The 23,737-nt window shown below is 40.5% G+C and overlaps 1 protein-coding gene and 1 long non-coding RNA gene across 2 annotated transcripts; both read left to right on the forward strand.

The window, feature by feature from the left end:
- Positions 1-2,087: 2,087 nt before the first annotated feature.
- On the forward strand, positions 2,088-14,392 carry IYD (iodotyrosine deiodinase). Its single transcript, XM_079297572.1, has 5 exons — positions 2,088-2,356; positions 8,460-8,654; positions 10,638-10,797; positions 12,007-12,163; positions 13,823-14,392. The coding sequence occupies exons 1-5, from the start codon at positions 2,176-2,178 to the stop codon at positions 14,003-14,005; spliced, it is 876 nt and encodes a 291-aa protein (XP_079153698.1). The 5' UTR covers positions 2,088-2,175; the 3' UTR covers positions 14,006-14,392.
- A 2,598-nt stretch (positions 14,393-16,990) lies between these two features.
- LOC306798907 lies at positions 16,991-23,121 on the forward strand. Its single transcript, XR_013773506.1, has 2 exons — positions 16,991-17,156; positions 22,792-23,121. It is a non-coding gene; the product is annotated as an uncharacterized lncRNA (long non-coding RNA).
- The last annotated feature ends 616 nt before the right edge of the window (positions 23,122-23,737 follow it).

Raw genomic sequence — 23,737 nt, forward strand, 5'->3', positions numbered from 1 at the left:
AACAAATGAGTTTAAATATGTACTGTAAATCAAGGAGGGAGAGGATACATTTATCTATTTTCTTTTTTCCCCCCATGAGATAGTTGTTTCTATTCCTATAGAGTGTACAGGTTTGGGATTTTTATACATGCAACCCAAATCAATGATCTAAGCACATGTCCCAGGTCACAAATTGACTGGAGAGTAGGAAAGACAAGATCCATGGATTGGATTTTCAAGCAAATTATCCTCTTAGTCAGAGGTAGGTGGAAGTTTATTTCCAACTTTACTGGATTAGATTAGATTAGGAATTTAAACACAACTTTTGCATGTCCTCTTTATTACATCTTAGGTGGATTTGTGCAGTCCTTTGGCTGGCTCTGGGGCCATCCTTCTTACACAGATCCCAAATATTGCCTATAAGGACTGCTACCTACAGGAACTGAGGGCCTTTGTGTTGGAGTAGGATGCAGTGTAACAGAAGTAAAGTATTCATTCTGTATCTGAGCTGGGCAGCTGAGAAAGCCCAGCCTGGGTAAAGCTTTGAGGCAGTTTCATTTGTCTCTATGCATGTTTGGACAATATGTGCACAGCTGTGCAACACGCTTGACCTTGCCCTTTTAACACAAGATGCTTGTATTAAAAGAGGATACACGTCTGGACTGTCAGCCAGATTTCCATTGTGTGTGGCCAACCAGTGTGGGCACACATTCCTCTTCTTGCCTGGCCATTAACCTGTGCTTCCCAACACACAGACCAATCCTCAAGCCACTAACTGCTGGAGCACTGGAAGGTGGGGAGCCCTTGGAGTGACAGTCAAAAGGGACCAGTAATGGTGTGCCCAGTGCTGCAAAACTGGTGGGGTGAGAGGCATGAGTGGCAGAGTATGGACTGACAACCTGTCAGGATGGAACCTGTGAAAGCTCCAACTTCCCTCTCCCCTGTGTGTTCTGGTTTTCATGTTGAGGAAACCAGGGGTGCCCTAGGCAGGGAATGCCATGAGCCCCTGCAGCTGCCAGCTGAAATGCTGATGTGCCTTGGGACTTACTCACCATCTCCTGGTATGGTTACACTCACAACTCTCACTTATCCTGGGGGGAGGGACTTATCGAAAATGCAGGTTATCTTGCCATGGATGCCAGGACATCAGAAATGGCCCAGTATGGCACAAGACAAGGCTTGGCAAGGTTGGTGTTCAGCAGGTGCTAAGAAGAGCTGATGGGCACTGGTGACTGCATGCAGAGAGCTCCTGCACCCTGCTCTCCAGCACAGCCCTCAGCACCCTCTGCCACCTGACATTTCATTATCAGTGTGTCCAACAGCCCCAGATAAAGACAGCAAATCAGTGCTGCTGTGTCAGTTCAGTCCCCAGGCAGCTGGCTGAGGTAAAATGGGTTAAGTATTTAGACATTGACCATTATTGCATTATACCAGGATCCTATCAGTTTGATAAGATGCTGAAACATGGCTTTAAAATTCACTGCAGCCCTCACGAGTCCTTGATTGATTCCTTGAATTCTTCTTGTCAGTTCACCCAGAATGACCAAGATGAATACAGGGCTCTGTGAATTGCCTCACTCATGCTTTACACAGAGGCAATGCTGCCCCTTTACTTATCTGTTCTATTGACCTGTTGACATAGCTGAAGGTGGTGCTGCAAACTGATTTGCTATTGGTGATATTCTGAATAATGAAATGCTACTTTTATGAGTTGAACATTGAAGAGATACCATTAGTTTTTAAAAGTCATATTCCCACTTGGCTCTTCTCATAACCACTATTACAAGAAAGATTACTGAGATAACCATAACAATTAAAACTAGAAGGGAGAAGTCTTTTGCCTGAGTCTGGAGTTTGAAAAAAACCTTGGGGTTTTAAAATTTATTTTGCACTGGATAGCATTTATGTGCATGCTCAATGCCTCTGCTTGCTGTTTATAAGATGTTTCTACTCAGAAAATATATACTCCTTGGTCTGGAGTTTTTTTTAACTGCAGGAGCTGTTCATTAACAGCAGGAGCCCATCACAGAGGAGATTGTGAGGGCGGTGTCTGAAAAGTAGAAGCAAGATAGGGTGGAGGACTGAACCTTGAGTCCACCCCTTTTTGCTTACTGCTTTGCTGCTCTTTGCCCTTCAGCCTCTCCTTTTCATGAGAAACTACTGAACTTGGAAGAAAGGCTCCACATTTCCACAGTCATGGCACTCTTCTCTTCCCTCACACCAGTATTTATAGCTATTATATGTGTTCTGATTGGGGTAATAATGAAGAAGACGAATGGAGAGAAGGAAAAACGTGACACTAAAAGCAAGCATCCATCTCGCCCATGGGTGGATGAAGACTTAAAAGATGGCACTGACCATCCCTTAGAAGAAGAAGGTAAGAAAAATCTTATTCCAAACTTCTGTTGTTTGAATTTTATCTGCTGATACAGTAAAGGAGGTGCAATCTTTTGGACTTCACCACAGTACAACAGTGCTCAGCACAATACTGCTGCTGTGCCCTGAGCTTGTCAGCTCCATGGAAGGAGGCAGTCCTCATGTCATATCTCTTTTGGTGTAAATCTCTGTTCCCTCCAGACCCTACAGATCAGAGTGAAAAAAAAAATAATTATATATATATATATATATATATATATATATATATATAATACATACATATTATGTATATTATATATTATTATATATACACACACACACATATATATATATTTATTTTCCTCCTCTCATCAGATCCCAGATCTATGGGGGACTCTATGAGAGTAAGGAAAGAGAGGAGATCCTGCTGAATTCCCCACAGTCTCCTCCCATGCCTTATTAGGGAAGGCAAGACCTGAGCAGAGTGTTTCTATCTGCAAGTCATCCCACTTTATCACTCAGTGCCACATATTCGGTCTCAGCACAGTTAAAAAAGTTGGAAATGTGTTTATTACTGTTTTGACAGAGGTCTTCCATTTTTGCTTCTGAGAATGTCAATGACAGCTTTATTGGGAGCTGTGTTGATCAAATATTTAAGAACAAAATGTGGTGGTGGTGATAAACTGTTCACTCAGCTGCATATTTGAACCCATACAGAATTCCCTTTATTTTCATTAGCGTTTTCTGAATCACAGCTTGGACAAAAGTCTAAGCACAAAATGTACTCTTCCTTTTTCTTACTTCCTAACTATCCTCCATAAACTCACTTTATTTCTTTGTGAAATAAAAACTCTACCAAGTTCTGTTCCTATCAATTTTTTAAAGTTGTAGTTAATGCAGATCTTTTAATTTTCTTTTTTTCTCCCTCAAGCTGGTTTCAAAGGCTTTTTGAGGGTCAGTCTGGGTTATTTTTTCCCCATAATGACATGTTCCCTCAGTCTGCTTGTAGGAATCTTAAACCTTACAGTGTTCTTCTGCACATAGACTTAAGAACCACTCTTTTTTTCAATGTTCAGTGTTTTTTGTTTTAGTGTTGTTTATCAGTTTCTGAAAATAGTTGATACCAGGAAAGGTTTAAACTCTGTTGACTATTTTCCAAATTGATACAATTTCTTTACAAATCAGTTCATGTGTAGTATCCTCCTTGGTTCAATGCAAAATAGATTCTGTATAAAATTATCCCATAATTTCTTTGTTACTAATGGCTTGCTAGTTCAGTTAAATTGCTGTAAATTAGAATTCCTGTGGGTAGTTCAAATTATAAGCTATGAATTATCATCTTGGACTATAGCTGTTTCTGTAAGTTAAAAAATTTAGATCCTCTGCATAAACAAACCTATTAGCTCTTATCAAGAAGCCTCACTGCCACAGCTCTACCTAAAAAATTTTAGTCTTTTATGTGTTAGTTGCTTTCCCTGTAATTCAGTGCTAAATTCAAAGCTGTACTAGTCTAAAATTACTTGCAAATTTTTTTGACAGATAGACATGTTGGTACTGTTGCTAAGTTTTATTTGCTTTTAAGTAAAACCCTTCTCAATATACCATGTCATCCAATATTATGTTTTCCTGCTATTTTGCTTTTAGTAACAAATAATGATCTTTCCCTTAATGCTGTGTGATTGAAGCTAATTTATTTGTAAATCATTAGTGTCTTTTATCTCTAGAAATGTTAAAATATTTTCGTCATTCATAGGGAAATTTTTCTCCAGTAGTGAAAAGCCCAGCCTAGGTGAAAAGAGTAGCAATGAGAAGAGTTAGTAAGGATCTGCTACTTTGCTAAAGCCTTGATTAAGGATCAAAACATGTTAACCTTCTTGTCAGTGTTAAAATTTTCACTGATGGCACTAGATGCTGAAATGGAAATACGGATGTAAAAAGAGATTTTTTAATAGTAACAAATATTTTACCTGCTGTGTAAATTCTGCTATTTTATTAATGTATCTTACTTTATTAGACAAGCTCCGTTGTACTTTAATGTCTCAGGCTGGCTTGTGCTTAAAGATTAAGTTCCTCTGAAGAGAATTTGAGTTAGGTAAAATGAAACATTCTGAAGGCCTTGTCCAAAGGTAGAATCTAGGGCTACCCCATGTGAACAAGCTGAATTTTCAGCACCCCTCTGAAGGGGAAGCTGAAGACCAAGCACTTTGATTCATGTCCCTTACCAAAGCAAGGTCTATTTGCTGAGAGAGTGAAGCACTCTACTAGAAAAACAGAAAAGCACCAACCTTACTTGTACCCCCACAAACCTTCCCTGAAGTGGAGCCCCCAGGGATGCTTCCCATGAGAAGGACACTCCTTTGAGCAGCAGAGCTTTCAGTGTAAGTAGCTGAACTGCTTGGGCAGGCTCAGTAGGGTCACTTATTGGCATTGAAGGGTAGAACTGTGAGGGCCAAGTGCTCCTTGAGCTCCTAGAGCTTGTCTGTGTTGTGCTTTCCATAGTTGAAGAGATGGATGGCTCTTGCAGCAGCCAGAAACCCCGGGTCTTTTGTTAAGTGCAAAGCATTCAGTCCATTTGTTTAATGCTTTAATTGGCAGTACTTCAGATTTGTTTGCATGCCCATCTATCCTGTAACATTTTTCTTAATTTACAAGATCCAGAATGAGAGATTGTTGTGCTGTGGATTGGCAAGGACACTGATGATGCACTCCACTTAAGGACTACAAAGCAATGCAAAAAGTCCCAAATGTTCCATGTCTTCTGAAAATGCACTGCTGGTTGCTTGTGATACTCCTTATAATAGACCTGTTCCACTTAAAAGCATTTCTCCTCTCCCCAGTTTTAAAGACTTCCCATACCTCAATAATGCTACTACTGACATGGATGAGACAGTTGTAATTTAAACTTCCTTTTCAATGACAGTTCATGTTTTGCATCACTTAGGACTACAGGACTTAGATGGACCCAATGCATTACCATGTGTGTATCTTCCTGCTGCTGCAAGTACATCCAGCCTTTGTCATCACCTGAATGAACATGAAAGCTGGACTTTTGTGACCCTTTTTCTCTAATCTTGCTGAAAGGCTTGTCCAGAATTTCTTACTATGGGTTAAAAACCCTCCTCTACCTTTCTGCCTGCCCAAACTTATTTAATACTACTGTATATGTATTTAATCTGTTCCATCCTCTTGATTTTAAAGGATTCTCTTCCAGCCCTAGTGTATATCCTCCTGTGGTAACTAGATTATTTCTCAGCTTTCCTTATAGTAGGTTTTTCCTATAGAAACAGCTCCTCTATTTCTTTTAAGATCATAAGAAACCTCCCGCAACTATATTCCAGTTGAGGTAATTTTCACAATATTTTCATGCTGAGGTCTTTCTTCCAGGGCCTGTGCCTCCCCAACTTGCCACTTCTTTTGCTTAAGATCCCTGACCCACTCTTGAGGTTTCCAGGATCAGCCTGCTAACCACTATTTATAACCCAGTAGCAGGGTAATCCATCTCTTTTAGTTCCCCATTAGTCACACTCAGTTCAGGGCTGGATTCACTACTGGGATTCCTGTCGTGGCCCATTTTGCAGCAGCCTGCCATTAATCAGACAAAGAACTCACAGGATAGGTCACCCAGCATTTAAGACCAAAGATGTTCTTTACATACATTGAATTTTTTTCCTATGTGTCATGTCTTTACACTGTAAAAGAGAATTAGAGAGTAACTGTAAGCTTAAGAAGCAATTCCCTAGAGAAGAAACTTGTTTGGAAAGCAAATGCAGTAATCTTGACTGGGATTTCTCAAGGAGCAGTCTCTATTGGTAATACTATCTCCTGGTCTTTGCATAAAACCAAGGAGCGTAAAAGTGAAATATCGTAATGACATACAAATGGAGGCCAGCAAGACAGAGAAGTGTCAGTGTAGGTAAAATAAGTGGCCAACAGAAGTGAAATGACAACTTATTGCTTCCAGTATGAGTATTTAATTAAGAACTCTTGCTTCAAACTGAGGCAAAATTTGTTACATGATTTGCAGGCTGATTATAACCTCCCATATGGACTGCTGGGAAGAACATAGTCTGTATCCTGAGAGGCATTTCTGATAGAGATAGACATATAGTACTTTAAAAATGAGATTCCATTTGGGATGTCTGAGCCAAACCATTCCAAATTTACTTAAAAAGCAGGAAGCTTGATGACTGCTGTAAAAGAGCAACAGAATTGATGGCAATCCTGAGAATGTGGCTAACAAAGTAATAGACTTGCTAGCAGGATGTCTGTTGTCCATCAAGAGGTGGAGTACAAAGAGAGATAAACAAGACACTTGGTGGTATTGTTTAACGTGACTGTACAAACAGGAGTACGTCTAAACACAGCAATTAGAGATATAGAGAGAGCATGCACTAAACAGATGGTGCTGATAATGATTTAAAGTCAGCATATGGATAATGTTAACTGCTAAGAAAGAATGGTAGACACATGGTGGAAGAGAATATATAATAAATTAATTTATTTAAAAAAAATAAATTTGCCAGGAGAGTTTTGGTTTTGTGTGTCAGTTCCTGCACTTCTAGGTTTTTCTGCTTCAGCTGGTATTCCTGTGTTAAGTATATTGAGATTTTCTATTCTCATTACCCATCTCACCTTTGTCTCATGTTCAAAGTCTTTGAAAGTACATTTATTTTTTTCACCTCATTATTAAGTTGAATTATCTTGACCAAACAGCAGCTTCACTTCTACTTACACAGGAAAACCTCTCCACAACACAAAACAAGCAAGCACTCATCACTATTTTACTGAGTGGAGACCATAAAGGGAACCTTATCAAGAGGCACCCTTTAACTTTTTGAGCAAGATGTTCACAAAAAAATTTTTACAAGGGCTCACTGCTTTCATTAACCTGGAGCCAGGTCCTTGCAGACTGTGACCAAGAGTGCTTAACATGAAATGCTAAACAAAACAAATTCTCAGGGTGAATTCTTTGTACACAAAATGAAATGTGTGCTGTTTGGGGACCAGAACCATTCCGTTTAGATTCAGTTTATGAAACTGGATTTATATCACCCCTTCACACAGGCTGAGCCACACTTGAATATTTCACTGCTTTTAAAATGAACAAAAAGCCAGCCTGGTCTCTAAGGCAACGGCATACTACTAAAACACAGAAGTAATTGCTGTTTGAATTTGTGCTGGAGATTGCTATGATTCAGGAATAATAGCCTAATAGCGACAGAAAAAGAACTGGAATATTTTTTCCTGACTCAGCTCTCTGTAGCAGATTGCTCAATACTATTGACTAGTCAAAATGTAGCATTTAAATGGCTTTAACTTCCACATTATAGCTGCAAAAAAATGCTATCCATGCTGATTCTAGGAATATGGGGGAGAAAGAGGCCTCAGAGACAACAAAAGATTCATTTTGTGATATAAACAGACAGATTTCAGTGAAATGGAGAATCATTTAGAGTTTTTAAATTAAAGCCAAGAAACACAATATCCTACATTTGATATGTTGTTATCCTAAGTATAGATGTCTGACATCCATTTCCTCTTATGCTGAAAGTATTGGGAAACCAAAGAGCTTTACCACAAAGTCACATTTCTGCAGAGCCAAAGCTTGCAATGCTTCTGCCTTGAAACATGAATATGGAAGAAGTTGACATTCAGCTCTTCAGAGGAGATTTTACACATATTGGTAGTTAAGATCTCTTCTTAACTTCAGTAATTTAATTGATTTTTTTTTCCTTATTAAACAGCTCAAGAAGGAACACACATGTTCACATTTATTTGCTGAGAAAAGTGGGCTGGAAGTCTGTCCACTTTTTTGGTGCTGTTTCAGTTTGTAACCCATTTATACAGGCAGGCTTGCAGGCAATGACTTCCTTGTGGATCACATTTGCTAGAGCCAGCCAGGACCCCCCTGCCTCTTGGTATTTGAACAAGGTGTTTATTCAGTAGCTGGAGCTGGGGATCAATGAGTTGTGTCAACTGTAACCTCAGACTTCACCTCACCAGTGGTGTAGAAGTGCAGGACAAGGTGTATTACTGTGTGAATGCCAAGGATATCTACAGCATTCTCCAGAAAAAAAAAAAATAAAATAAAAAAAAAATCCCTAACCACCTGTATTTTCTTGCAGAGGGTGAGGAAGAGTGGCAAGGACTTGAAGAAAATGTTGCCCATGTCCCCTTCACTGGCGAGCGCTACTCTGAGGCTGAAATGATCGAGAGGTCACGGATGTTCTATGAGCTGCTGAATAAGAGGAGGTCTGTCAGGTTTCTCAGTGATGAGCCAGTCCCCAGGGAGGTGATCGATAATGTCATCAGAACAGCAGGTAGGCACTGAGTGCTTCAAGGTCTGGGGAGAAAAAAAGGATCAGCATTGCTGTTCAACTGTCTAACTGTGAAAAGGTGGTGTGGAAAAGCCAAGGGAACTGGAATTTTGCTTATGGTTTTCCTAGATTCACCTGTAGCTGGAATTAATTAGCACAATTGATTGATTAGAAATTACTCGGCTTGAACAACTGCTGTCGGAGACTGGTCTGGAGTTCTCCCAGTTCCTTTGTATTTGCACTTTACCCATAAGGGAAGAGCATTTCAACAGCATGAAACAAACTTCATTTTCAACCTCTAAAAGATGTTACTGAAAATTAAATCTATGTATGCTTTATCAAGGCATCTTTTAAATAGAAATATTGAAGATTTTTCTCAAAAATGTCAAGCCATGTGTACTTTACATGCTTTGAAATTTAATGCATTATAAAGATAATTATCATGTGTGGGCTTTGTTTTTTGGGGTCCCCCCACAAACAAATAGATTAAGTTTTCTCAGCCATGCAAAATATTTCAGTTGACATAAATGGTTGGTGGTTGATAAAGGGAAAGAATTTCAGTCTAGAACAGAAAAATGTTTCCAGTTCTTCCAATGGTAGTGTCAGACCCCTGTTGCATATGACTGAAGTGTTATGCTGAGGACCCTAATAGAGGTTATTTGACTGAATCTCAGAAATTGATTATTTTTGTTGTTGTTGTGAGAATTTATGTGTTTCAAATCATTACTCTCATGTCCTGGCCTGATCTCATCTCTTCTTTAGTAACATTGACTTCAGCCAGGAGTGGTTTTTACCCTCATTATTTCTCTTATTCTATGAGCCAGCTGCTGCTACTATAGAAAATATTCCCAAGCTGCCTTAGAGAAAAGTTCAGTAGCCTTTAACAGGGTTAATAATCTAAAGAATCTCCACATTTGAGGTGCATTATTTTCCCTTTAAAAACTGCAAGCAGCTTTGTTACTGCACTGCAACGAGTCTCCATCTCCCTCTAATTAACTAGGAGTCATTAAAACACTGAGCATGTTTTGGCAAATGCAGCAAAGCAAACAAGCCTGGCGTGCAGATGAAGTACTTAGTAACCCTGAAAGCTTTGGGCTATGAAGAGGAAAATAAAACAAAAGGAATCACAAATGCCATCAGTTTTTACCCAAACCTGAGGGAAGGCAAGGTTCACAATATAAAAACACTTTCATATATCAAAATAATTCAAACTGCTTATTTAGTGTTTCTTGAACTAGTATTGAACTTAGTATTGTTTGCATTCAAGTTCTTTAAATATTTTAAATGTATATGAGATATCAGAGAGATCTAAGCAGTCTTCTTAACCTATGTATCTGTGAACCTCCGTGCAAATACATATTCTTCACCTTGTGGCTTTTAACCTCTAGGCCATTAAAATATTTCTCCAGTGGTGTGAGCAAGTACAGATTTGATGTGTGCACAGCTATAAACACCAGCTGTCTTTGGGACAACAAATTCAAACCTGTACACTCTATGGCAGATATTTGTGCTGTACAGCTCCTTATCTTTGTCAGTGACAGGTTCCTGCAGGTGGTCACTTAACCTTGTTTTCCTGAAAGCCACTATTTTCACCCTTTAGCTAAAACCAGTGTCAGAGTTGGCTGTGTATTCAGACAGAGCTCTGCTTTTGGTACAACACTTTGTAATAACCTTATTGCATTCATATTATTGCACCATATCACTGCCTATAAAACCACCAAAAAAGGAATTTTTTACAAACTCTTACACTGGCTTCCTGTAAGATGGCAGTATGAAAGGACCAACCTCTGTTCTTCAATGGGACTTGACATTCTTTGAGAAGAAATGGACAGGATTGTCTGCCAGAACTTAGTGCTTTTCTTCCCATCTCATCCACTTGCTTTCCCATTGCTCAGTTGGTCTGCTGAAAGCTCTCAACGAAGAGCTGATACCTCTCACTGCCCACACTCCTTCCTGGGTTTTTACTTTTCCCTGTTTTGTATGAAGGTACTTCACCTAGTGGAGCACACACTGAGCCCTGGACCTTTGTGGTAGTGCAAGATCCGGATTTAAAACATAAGATTCGTGAAATTGTAGAAGAAGAAGAGGAAATCAACTACAAAAAAAGGATGGGAGACAGATGGGTTAATGACCTGAAAAGATTGAGGTATGAAAAGTCAATTACCTAAGAGGTGGGAAGAGAGATGTTGTTTCAGTGTAGGAAAGACTTCAATAATTTTCTATTTCTTCCTCCAGCTCACTTTTAAAATTCTTCTAAAATCCATGTTTGGAAACAAAAACTTATATGTGTAGAATTATGGCTTGGTAGCTGGTTCATAAAATTGCTTCCAGTAAAAGGGATTACAGGCTCTCTACTTTGAAAGTTTTCCAAGCACTTGGCTCCAAATTATTTTTTTTCCTATGTAACCTCTGTGGCTGAAACTCTTGTCCCAGATTTTTTTCTGTTGTTTGCCAAACAGTCAAGCTCCCAAAGTCACTGGAAGCTTTGCTACCAACTGAGGAAACCCCAAGGTCTGTCCCTATCCAAGTGCTGAATTATGCAGTATTTAATTGTTCCAAATGCCCCCGAAGTCTGACTGACTTGCTTAACTTCACACAATGGCAAGATGTCTGTTGAGTCTTGGCTTGTCAAATGGAGCATGTGCACAAAGCTTTGTAAGGTTCACTTGCCCTGCTTGTTTGATAACATTACTATTTTTCGGGTGCTTAGGTGCTATGGAAATTTATGTGCTATGCAAACAACTAAATGCCAGAGGTTCATGTGTTTTGAGTCAGAACAGTGGAAAGCACTCATTTTCTTGTCTAAATCCTGCTTCATGATTGTCATTTAAGAAATTGGGAACCAAATGAATTGTAACATTGAAATACCCAGGAACAGAAAAGCAATTTTTCCCATTGGAATATATTTAGGTTTAGACTTTAGACAAAAAAAAAAAAAGTTTAGAACTTTTCTGACAGCAGTCTTCCCTGCAATGGCAAAAAAAGTTGGCACTGCTGGTAACAGGCAAATCTGCAAAATTCCAGGAATTAAATAATCTCAAGGGCAAATGCACATGAGGTCAATTCATAGATAAGAGGTCAAGAACTATCTCTTATTTGTATGCAATTCAACTCTTCAGAGTGAGCACATCAATTCCTCAGCCAAATCTGTTAAAATAGAGAACTCTATTCAACCTCTTTTCCTGAAATGTTTCTATTTAAGCTGATAATACTTAATCCTTTGCAGTAAATGTTCTAAGGTTTAGTCTATTGCTATAATTGTCATGTACCTTTAGTGCCCCTTTGAAGACAGCAAATGTAATTTACAGGAAAGTGAAAAGGTTGCAAAATAAATGTCTTAAACATTCTTTCCCAGAACAAATTGGATCAAAGAGTACTTGGACACTGCTCCGTATTTGATCCTCATTTTCAAGCAGGTATATGGGCAGCTTCCAAACGGCAAAAAGAAGACCCACTACTACAATGAAATCAGTGTTTCCATTGCCTGTGGTATCCTGCTTGCTGCACTGCAGGTATGTTGACAGAACCAACATACTGTGAGTCAATGTATTAGTTTGGATTATGTACCAAGACTGTTCTGCCCAAATGAGGGTGGAACCCAGCTCAGATTTTAACATTTTCAGTCTCCTGGATTACTCCAATTCCTGGCAATATGTCTTAGTTTTGAATTCTACTCAGGTCTGCATCTGAAAAGGTGATTCCTATTCTCAGTACTGGTTAATAGAAAGAAAAATATAATGCAGCTTCCAGAGTTGTCACTCTTCTCTCGGCACAGGCTTCAGCCCCTGTGGTTTCTGCCTTATGCTAACAGGGCTGACAGGCTCTTCAGACCCAAGCACGACTATGTGGTGCCATACTGGCCCCTTCTTTTCAGTAATCCCTACAAAACAGCTTGACACCAAACCACTTTTAGTATACAATGCTGAAAAAAAAAATCAGGGACATATTCAACAGAACAGGCACTATTTCAATCAGTCCTTCTGAGGCATTTCTGAAAGTGAACTGATCTCTAAAGCTCAGCATGTTTGACACCAGCCAGTTAGATTTTCTCAGTGGTTTCTCAGTGCTCAGTTCTGCTTCTTCTATCTCTGATGCACTCACACAAGTGTTAAATAGAGAAGCTATTTTGATAGTTAACCTAGCCTGCCAGCAAGATAACAGCAAGGTGCCTCCTCTTATATCAGGACAATTTCCTACCAGGCACTGCCATTTCTCCTCCATTCTGTTTTGAATGACACTTTCTTTCGTGCATTGCTGCACCATTCAGCACCATCACTATTAGCTCTTCTCTGGAGCAAAGATTGTAGAGATTACTTGACATGACAGGTGCATTTCCTGGGCACCTCTCCCTGGCTGACTTGTATCTCAAAGCCTCCCAAAATGCTTGCATTGCATAGACAGAGAGACTGAAATGCACATGTGCAGCTCTCAGGAAGCGACTCAGCTGTGTGATCATACCTTGGATGATGTCAGCTCTTTATTGTTTGCCCAGATTTTTTAGGGTTTTGGTGAGATTTTGAATGACAGGAAGAGTGATGAATAGACTTATTTTGGGATTCTGATGTAATCCATAACAATGGCCACTGTGAGAGTTGCCAACAGAGTCCTGTGACAACTTTTGAGGCAAAGCCTGTGCCCCCTGTCTCTGAGAGGTACAGCTCTTGAGAAGGAGTACACAGAGCTGTAAGGAATCTTCCTGAAACAGTTCTCTATACAGCTAGATCATAGAACCATGGAATAGTTTGGTTTGGAATGGATGTTTCAAGGTTATCTAGTCCAACCACCAGCACCATGGGATGGCATTCCAATCATATCCCCACAACTGCCTCTCAACTTCCCTGTGGCCACAGATTGCCCATCACAGTGAGCAGAGCAGGCAGGCTGTGGCTCTCCAGACACACAGACAAGGCAGGAAAATGTGCTGTTGCTGTGCTGGAGAAATGCTCTACTGAGGTTGTCAGTAAATCAGGGGCTCTAAAGCCTGCAGCAGGTCTAACAAGGCAGCATTTCTGGACTGAAGGACGTGTGCAGTGTGGTGGGAAGAGCTGCTGCAGAGAAGGAGCACAGCCGTCTGTCTCACTGTGTCTGTCTGTCTCTCTGTGTCTATTTGTCTCACTGTGTCTGTCTCGCTGTGTCTGTCTGTCTCACTGTGTCTGTCTGTCTCGCTGCAGAACGCGGGGCTGTACACGGTGACCTCCACACCCCTGAACTGCGGCCCCCAGCTCCGGGTGCTGCTCCGGCGCCCAGCCAACGAGAAGCTCCTGCTGCTGCTCCCCGTGGGATATCCCAAGAAAGATGCCACCGTGCCCGCGCTGACCCGGAAACCGCTGGAAGACATCATGGTGCTCATGTGAGCCCAGTGCAGGGCGAAGGAGAGCATCCCTGCCGACAGCTGAAGCTGTCACTGCTGTTTCTGTGCATGGTGCCCCTATGCTGCCGTTGCTCTGGCTGTTTACACCTGTTTTTCTTTTAGTGCTGGTAATCTACAAACAGCAGTGAGCAGTCAAGCACTGTGCCTTGGACAGCTGCTGTTACCTATCTGACCAGGGCAGTGTTCCAGAGGATATGTACAGTGGCACTTAAATGACCTCATCACTTGATTTTTCTCATGCATTGTGGGGACGAATCTCTTCTTGAACTGGAATATGTATTTTCCTTATACTTTTGTGATTGCACTTTCACAGTTATTTTAACTTAAGAATTTCAATGAAGGATGTATTAAAAGACACAAAGTGGTCAAACTGAGCTGTCCTGTCTCGGTCAGTATGTGCTGTTTCAATGCCCCTTCCCCTTTACTGTGTTCAGCTGTGTGCTATTTTCCTCCTATATGGTAGGATTTCTCTACTTGATTGAGCTCAAAATCTTTCTCGATACCAGGCTTTCTTACACTATTTCAGCGCTGGAAGCGCTGGATGCCCGGGCGGGCAGAGCCCCCTCGTGGGGCCGCGGGTTCAGCAGCGAGAGGGGAAACGCTGGGAGAGACACGTCCTTCCTGCAGGGCCCTGCCTGGGAAACACTGCCCAGCCTCACCTCTGCTGCTTCCCGCGTCAGGCACATGCAGCCAAATGGCTTCAGCCGTCCTTCAGGGGTGAGAGGCTGGAGAGCAGTGCCATGGAAAGGGACCTGTGTAACCTGGTCCATAGCAAGCTGAACACGAGTCAGCAGTGCCCTGGAGCCAGGAGGGCCATCCCTGTCCTGGGGGATTCAGGGACAGCATCACAGCCAGGCAAGGGAGGGGATTGTCCTGCTCTGCTCTGAGCTGGGGCAGCCTCACCTCCACTGCTGGGGCAGGTTTGGGTAAAGCTGTTAGAGAGCGTCCAAAGGAGGATCAATGAAGATAGTGAAAGAAGGACCAAGGGAATGGTCTGAAGTTGTGTCAAGCAGGTTTAGGTTGGTATTAAAAAAGGGTTCTTCGTCCAGAGGGTGGCTGGGCACTGGAACAGGCTCCCCAGGGAAGTGGTCACAGCACCAAGCCTCCAAGAGTTCAGGAAGCATTTGGACAATGGTCTGGGACACTTGGTGTGACTCTTGGAGCTGGTGCTGTGCAGAGCAGAAGCAGGACTTGGTGTTCTTGGGGCTGCCTTCTAACTCAGGATATTCTGTGGTTGTGAGTTAACTTACTCCTTATATGAAGTCCAACTGGTCTAGTAGAAGGCTCAGCAAGGAGAATTGAAACTACAGGATCTTTAAGGTTCCCTCCAGTCCAAATCATCCTATGGTTCTACAAGTCAAATCCCATTTACCATCACTTGTCAGCTGAGCGAGTGGAGGGCAGAATGCTTTGCAGATGTACAGATTTTGGTTGCATCAATGCCTCTGTCACCCAGTGGGAAAATCTGTTTTCCTCTCTGACAGACCATTTTGCTGGTACAGCAGATATGGCAATGCCTTCATTTGTTGTACTAGCCTGTTTCACATTGTTAATGGTACAGCTATGGCAAGAAGCTTCTTATGCAGGCCTAGTATGAGACCAGCATTTGTAAGTATAAATAAAATCTAAAAAAAAAAAAAAAAGTCCTGGATCTACACACTTTAGAGGTCTTAAAACTAGGGATGAGCTGAACCAAGCCAAGAAGCCAAGGCTGATCAGCTGCAGGTGCCCAGTAATCAGGAATACATATTAAAGTCACTGTGGCAAGTTTTCTTCCTGTGTAGATGCTGCTCTGCCCCATCACGTCCCTTCACTTTGCACCTGCTGGTAGTACTATGTTTTAATTCAGAGTTCACATCAACAAAGGGAGGACTGAATAATTCCTGTCACATTGCAATCTTTCCTATGGAAATAAACTCTCAGCTACAGAAATAAATTGCTTCTGCCTGGTCTCAGTCTGCAAAATAGATAACACTCAGAGAAACTTTACTAAATAAATTCAGTTTCAAACAGCAGGAGCTTGCATATATAAGGTTATTTCTGGTGTGGTTTTGTAACTAAAAAACAAAGAACTGAAGCAGTTTTAAAAATACACAAAATTTTGTCACAATAACAAGCATTGCCATATACCAATATATCTCTTCACAACAAAGAAGATTAATGGTCTGTGTTTATTCTGGACATGAAGATATACATAGTAGTTTAAAAACTCAAGCCCTCACACCTACTAGATGGGAAAGATTCTACCCAAAAAACACTTCTGGAATCATGAAATGATTCCCTTAAAAAGGTTTATTCAAATCGAAATACTTCAGTAGTATTATTACTGATGATGATACTGCAGAGTCTCTTGTAAACCATGTTTGTACTCCTGTTGTGACAAGCCTACTTCGAATTGCCATGATTCTCTAATAAGCACACTGTCTTTACTTAAAACACAATTAAATAATAATTCATTTTGCCTTTCTATGCAGCACACTTGAATAAAACAAAGGTTAGCATTTAAATTATTTTACATTTAACCAGGGATACCTGAATGGCATTTGGTCAATTTTAAGTTTAAAAAATGTTTTTTCTGCTATCTATATGACTTTCCCATGTTTTCACTAGTGTCCATTGCCTGTTGGCCTGGTAGCACCCATCTCCAAGAGGTCTGACTTCATCTTCCCTGTATCTTTCCATCAGGTAGCTGCAGACAGCAACTGTCTCTCTCCATTTCAGGGATCCTTTTTCCTTGAACTGTGTTGACAAATTTGTGTGTATTCAGGGACTCTCACTGTCTGAAATTAGCCAGAAATCAGGTGCAACAGGGTGGGTTGCATTTTGCTCTTGAAATCAGGTGCAACAGGGTGGGTTGCATGACAATCCAGGTAATTAAAGGAATAAGTATTGCATTAATTGGAACCACAGCCACCTGCCCATCTTCTCCCACTGCATTGCTGACTGATCTGGCCTTGGTTTCAGTCTGCCCTTGAACACAGAGCTGGAAGATATTGCAGCTGGTGTTCCTTAGCAAGTCAGCTGGCCATGCCATGAGGCAGGGAAGCATTACTCCTGGAGCAGCACCACCTCACCCATTCCATCTTCTTCCTTTCAAGACAGGTGAGCCAGAGCCCAAATGATACTGCTAGAAAGTATTTTTTTTAATCTTAATGATTCAGAGTGTAAGGTCTGATGACTCTGTTATGTTACTCTCTGTACCCATCTCTTCCACAGCTATGTGATCAAGTTCAAGATTGCCATAAGTGAGCTGGGCTGTTGTAACCATCTCAGTGCTCTCTGCTTGATGGAAATAGCAGGGTGTCAGTATTTAGCTCCTTTTCAAGTAGTTTAAAGCTAAGTGCTGCTATCTTGAATTTGACAGAAATAACTATTCCCAGGCACAGTTACTGGGTCTGAGCTGGTCCACAGGACTGACTGTAATTTCTGACCTGTGTGTTTGAGCACTTCTTATCATACAAATTCACACTAGTACAATAAAACTAAAACAACTTCTGGGTGTGAGGAAGTATCCACTTGGTGCTGTGAACCCCAGATGAACAAAAAGCACACAAGCCCCTACCTCAGGTTGTGTTTTGCTCTGATTAAGGTGCAGCACTTCAAAGACATTTAAGCAAGTAGATGTGCAGTCAGCATCTGATTGATTTATTTCTTTAATTGCTACATAGATCTAATGGGCCCATGAAAAATCAATCTTGAGAAATAATCCAGCTTGCACTCCCAAGGCAGGATCAGCTATACTTGAATGCCAGGTACTGACAAAACATGAATCCACAGCACTAATAAACTGCTCCCAGCAAAAGACTTGAAAGTAATAAAAATGCAAATGTTAATTCTGCCAGCACATGCAAGTCCTAAGAAGTCTTTTTTCCAGAAAGGCTCAGCCTTGGCATCATGTATCACTGATGAGACCTCCATGGAGATCATTAGGAAGAGGTTGGGCTACTGTATTGTTTTTGAAGATTTCCACCCACCTGAGTTTAGGCAAAGAACAGACATTGTACTGGTGACTTAGAACTCTCAAGAAATTTAATTATCTTTTTGGCTAACATATATCAGGCATCTATGAGAGCCAAGCCTTTGCTCAGATAGCTAGAACTCTCCTGTGCTTGTGGAGTGTAAATAATGAGAACACTTAATTGCATGAGAGCTGGGCAGCAGTACCATTCAAATTTAAGATGGAAGAGAGTCACTGGAGCTTGAATCAGTGAAGCAGCAAGTTACCAGTTAAATAGCAGATCCTGTTCCAGTTTGTATATGTGTAATAATTTATCTGCAAGATTGGAACTGAGTTGAAGTAGTTCTGATAGAAACAACAAAGGCATTCCAAGACCCAGGTGACACAGTGTAAAACCCGGAAAAACAGTGCTGATAAGCAAGATGGATAATGACCATGACCCCAAGGCATCAGCTACCGAGTTTTTGAGACATAGGTTTGAGAGATTAAATATTTGAAGGATTTTTAAGAGAACTCTTGAGGTTTTTTTATGAGGAGCTTCCCTGTGCATGAGGGTAATTTCTTGTCTATTACTTGGGGATAGGATCTTGTAACTGAGATCACAAGTGACTCAGCTTGAAAGGGTGAGACCAGAGTCCAGCAGTTCTGCCCTACAATGTGACAGCATTGGTGAAGTTATCCTGAGGAGCACCTCTTGCAAATACCAAGTTCAAAGTGGGAATATTGGGAGTCAGACAGACAAAAGCACAGCTGTGGTGACCCACAACAGATATGATTCAAAGAGAGGATTTGCTTTAACAGGCTGCCTTTTATTTTTCAATGTATATGCAGTAGGGGCATGGGTCTGTAGATTAAGCACTAGATTTTAATGAAGCTTTTGTGTCATTGTTTTTGTAGTGCAAATGGTCCAAATGTTGGAAGGCTTTTAGCATCTTCAAACTATTCCTTTAGCTCACTCATAGGATAGCAATTATTCATTCAGCTTGCAGAAGGCTGTCACAGCCAGTTCTCTGTGGGACTAATGCCAAGGTACCACTCTTGGGTAAAAAGAAATGTGTTCCTAGAAGCTTGCTGTGAAAGATATCTCTATGCAAGTAGCAATATCAAGTGGAAGGGTTAATACCAACTTGCTGTTTTTACCTTCCTGGGGCAAATAAATATGAGATGTGATATAAATCCCCTCTTTTTCAGTCTGAAGATCTTAGTTTGCTTTCAGTACTAGTGTACCAGCAAACTTGTTATTTGTGATTTATGAAAAAAGAAAAAAGAAACAGAGCAAGACAAGCCACAATTACCAGGCAATGCTAAGTGTCCACACAAAGGGGTCAAAGAGCTGAGGAGAAAAAGAGCTTTCCTACACTGGCCATTCTGATTTTTCCTGCTTGTGAACTGGTATGCATTAAATTTAGATCTGACTAAATTTCAGAAGACTAAGTGACCCTTGAAAAATCTGTGTCACTCTTGGAATTGAGTGTTAAAAGCTACTAATGAGCAATGACTTAGCTGCTGTCAAGCAGGAGAGTTGTGGCACCACTCCTCTTTGGTTCAGGGCCTTTATTTCTCAGGGTACCTTTTAGACTTAATACAATACAGCACCTCATTCTTTAATACTGGTCTCAATTTCCCTTTTTCCTGGAAAATGGAGATGAGGAACATAACGGAGAAGAAAAATTTTAATATCAGTGAAATATATATATTGGCCAAAGCAAAAAGGGGGTTTAATCAATAAACAAAGTGATGGACATTCTATGTAGCTTTATAATTTATATGTTAAGTAATCACATATTTTACAGTTTTGCAAAATCGTATGAAGTAAGAACACCCAACTTTAAAGTAGGGTGAATTATCAATTAGCTGTAGTACTAGCAGCTGGTCCTCCAAAGGGAAGAAAAACTTCAAAATGAATACTTGAAATATTTATAAATAAGTTATCTCTTTAGAAATCAAAAGCTACTGAAAATACTGATTCACTTTCATTAATTTCCAAGAAGCATGAAAAGAACTGTGATTATTTTCTTTCACTGCTTTGGAGACCAAAGCAGCATATACAAGTATAATCACTTGAAAGAGATTTAGGATCTGTTTCATGCTGAACTGTATTTCAGACTGCTCTTGGAATGAGAAATTGTATTTCCAGAGTGTCTACAAACCAGGATGTCAAGGCAGCAACTGACAATCTCTAGGTAGGATTCCAGATTGCATTTCAGTAAGGCTGCACTGAACAGGGCATGGTGGCTCAGTGAGATCTGAGACAAATGTGATGCACAAACCTTGTGCCTCAAATGTCTCTGTTTGCTACAACAGCCTCGTAAATCAGATCTGGTTGATGGATGGTGCCTGACAGGCACTATTCTTGTTATGACCACTAACTCTGGTGTGTGCAAGTGTGTGTGAATGTCTGTGTACATATGTATATGTGTACATATAAAGCACAGATAAGGACTGTGGCACAGCAGAGCTGTTCTTGCCTCATGGGACACAGATTGGTGCTTCCTAACTGGCTGCAGTTTTAGCACTTTCCCAGGAAGGCAATCTTAGGCAAACACCAAATATTGCTCGTTTTGGAAGAAACAGAATTGAATCTTGAAAAAAAGCTCCAAGGCCAGAAAGACTCTTAAAAAGTGTCTTGGTTCTTAGCAGAAGATAGGAATGTTTTGTACAGGGTAACCTCTAACTGCTGCTTTTCCCTGATACCTGGTACAATTTGAGTGTATTCATGATGAATGAACAGCAGCAAAATATATGCTTCTTGTTTATCTATTTTTTAATGGTTTTGATCTCACTTTCTTTTCTGCCCTTCATTTCACATGTCACATCACAGTATATTTTTGTTATAGATACTTTTTGAGCTTTGAGCATGGTGATCCTGTTCTTTAATAGAACAAGCATGGGTACTATGCAAAGTGTGTTGAACTGGCAGAAGGGTCAGGAAAACAGCAAGCACAGGTCGATAGCAAGATCTCAATCTTTCTCTGCTTATTTTTACTGTGATTTTTTAAATCTATGTGGGTATAGTACCTGAACTCCATTAGATATGGAGCAAAAAGTGATTCTGACTCCAAAGATTGTCTTTCTTTTAGCTGGATTTGTTGTACTATCTGTTTATAATTAGATGGCAAATCACAAGTATGAATGAGGTAATAAACAAAGGCTAGAGCAAACTCCTATCAACTGTTGTCTGTTTTAGCTGCCAGGACAAATCTGGCAGGCACCTCCTTTCCTGCAAATCAAAGTGAATAAACACAATCTTTGAATATTAGCTTCCCATTTAATTTAGTAAATTATTGATGAACAAATTGCAAAGTTCAAGAATGTAATTATTTGGGATTAGTAGAGAATTTCTTTACCACGTAATTGATACTCTGTGGATCATTTGATTAGCAGCTGAAAATGGTTTGTAATTGATGCTGTAATTAGCCAGCACAGTGCTCCCTCCATATGAGACTGCAGTGTTATAAATTTGGGTAGATCCAGAGTACAGAGCAACACAGCTTGATTGCTAAATAACTTACAGTGAACAAATGTTTTGTAGGAGACTACATTTTCACCTGCAGAAATTGAATACAGAAGATTTGCAACCAGGTCTGCATCAAAAATTGCCTCAGAACTCACTTACCTTTAATTCTGTGCTGATGTCAGCTGTCTGTGGGTTCCCACTTTGTGGTTTTTTTTATCTCATTGCTGGTTCAGGGCAGATTGGGCTAAGTGTAACTGATTTCTGAAAATCTACATGGAGAGCAGCCAGGGATGGTGATGGATCCTCTGCATGAATGTCTACTATCTATGGGGTGTTCCCTCAGAGCATGAGAGCCACTCTTGACTGGAGGCTGTGTATTTTCACATACATAATCATGCAGCAGACTTGTATAGTGGGAGGAACATGTTTCCTTTCTGTCTCTTAGATGCAGGAGAGTTCTTCTGTGAGCAACTAAATGGGGAAATACTATTTTCTGTATGTATTATTCAGAGCCAACGGATGTAATAGGAAACAGTGTTGCCTGCAGGCCAATATTAAAATATCTTTTGTAAGAAAAACGTAAATTATGTTTTAAATAATCTTCCTCTCTCTTTTTTTTTTTTTTTTTCTTTTTTTTCTCCAGTTTGTTAATGAACTGCATAACTAACTTTGTGCTCCTGTTCTGCTCTCTAAGGGCTGGACACGTAAATGTAATTCTATTGTATTCATATGGAAGGAGCTTTGCCATGACCTTTTGTAGAAACAATCTTTTATTTATTCCCAGCTGCTCCTAGTTGGCAAGACAATATAGGAAGTGCTCCTTTACATTTGCTATCATTGCCTTTGTACCACTAGATGGCACGAGAACACCGTTTAGGAATAGACGACCTTAGCCTGGAAATAAGTCCTCTTATTCTGGCTGCCTTTTGCCACAGTCTATTACCCAAATCATAGATATAGGAATATGCATCTGAGAGATAAAAGCTGGATTTTTATCTGTGATCAAAAAAGGACTGCACACAAAGATTGAATTTGTTGTGTACTTCAATAGCTTAAGAGCTGACTGTAAATGCAGAGGGTGAAACTCATTTCATCCAAGCTCTGACAGGCTGCTATAGGTGAAGTTCTTTGCTGTAGAAAGGACCCAGTTTTATCCATTTACCTTGTCACATATTGACATATGCTTTGCAGTGATACAGATGCAAAGTTTCCCATTAATCATACAGAAGACTGTCAAGTTCACAGGTGTCTTTAAATAAGAATATAGTCACTAATTTTCAGCCACTTCCTTTAATTGATTTAATTCCCCATGTATTTCCCTTCCTCCCCTGTTGGTCTTCATGTTCTTCTCCAGACCTCTGCAATCCTGGCTGGCAGCTCTAAGGCATGACACACAGACACTTGTCTCTTGAGAAGCAGATCCAACTCCAGTCTGCCCAAAGGCTCTTGCTCATGAGAAACACAAGGCATGGCTGTCCTCTGAGTAAAGAGTGTAGACTTTTTTAGTTTCTGCTGTTTGCCTGAGAGAAAAAGGAGATCCTCCCTTCTTTCTTTCCCTTCAGATATGGATAAGTCATGAGGGAATTATGTAACCTAAGAATGAGAAAGCTGTGGAGAAAAAGCTTTCCCTCCCTCTTCTCCCATCTTATCTCTGAAATCAATCTTCATTTACTCTCTATTTAAAGGATTTTGGAACAAGCTGTGTATGAAAACTAGAACGCTATTTCCATGAGTGGTGGGAAAACTAAGCCTGGGATTTCAGATAACTTGCTAAGAGAGCAAAAGTCACCTTTTAATTCAGTGTGGTGACCTTAGAAGCCTAATGGGAGCAAGGAAGGGCAAAAAGGTCTGTGAGAAGAACACAGGTTTGAAGGCATGTCTGTAAGGCTGTGTTCAGGCTAGATCTGTTGTGTTACAACAAAAATTGTGTCCTGGAGAAAGGTAGGCTTGGATTTGCCTGCAGGTATAGAGGAAATACTGCCCAAGCAGTGAGCCAGTAGGATGCCAATATCAAGTGAAGGAACATTCTCCTTATGGAATATTCAGTCAAGTAGCTAAGACACAAGACTGGAACTCCTGTCCATGTAACACTGGATAAATCCCTTCCCATATTTTGTCTGTCACTGCATGAATGGTGGGATTTGTGCTAATAATATACAAAGGAAATTAAGGGGAAAATTATTAGAGCAGCCCATGATAATCTTGGTCTGATAATCTCAAATTTGCTGCTTACATCAGCTTTCCAGATTTCATATTCATCTTATCTGTGACTAAACCTTATCTGTACTTGATCATTAATC

Source organism: Erithacus rubecula (genome assembly GCF_903797595.1).
Source record: "Erithacus rubecula genome assembly, chromosome: 2".
NCBI lineage: Eukaryota > Metazoa > Chordata > Aves > Passeriformes > Muscicapidae > Erithacus > Erithacus rubecula.

Coding starts and splice junctions, on each gene's coding strand:
- IYD (XM_079297572.1), top strand. CDS start 2,176: ATGGCACTCTTCTCTTCCCTCACACCAGTATTTATAGCTATTATATGT. Junction 8,655..10,637: donor TAATGTCATCAGAACAGCAG/GTAGGCACTGAG, acceptor TTTTGTATGAAG/GTACTTCACCTAGTGGAGCA. Junction 10,798..12,006: donor AATGACCTGAAAAGATTGAG/GTATGAAAAGTC, acceptor ATTCTTTCCCAG/AACAAATTGGATCAAAGAGT.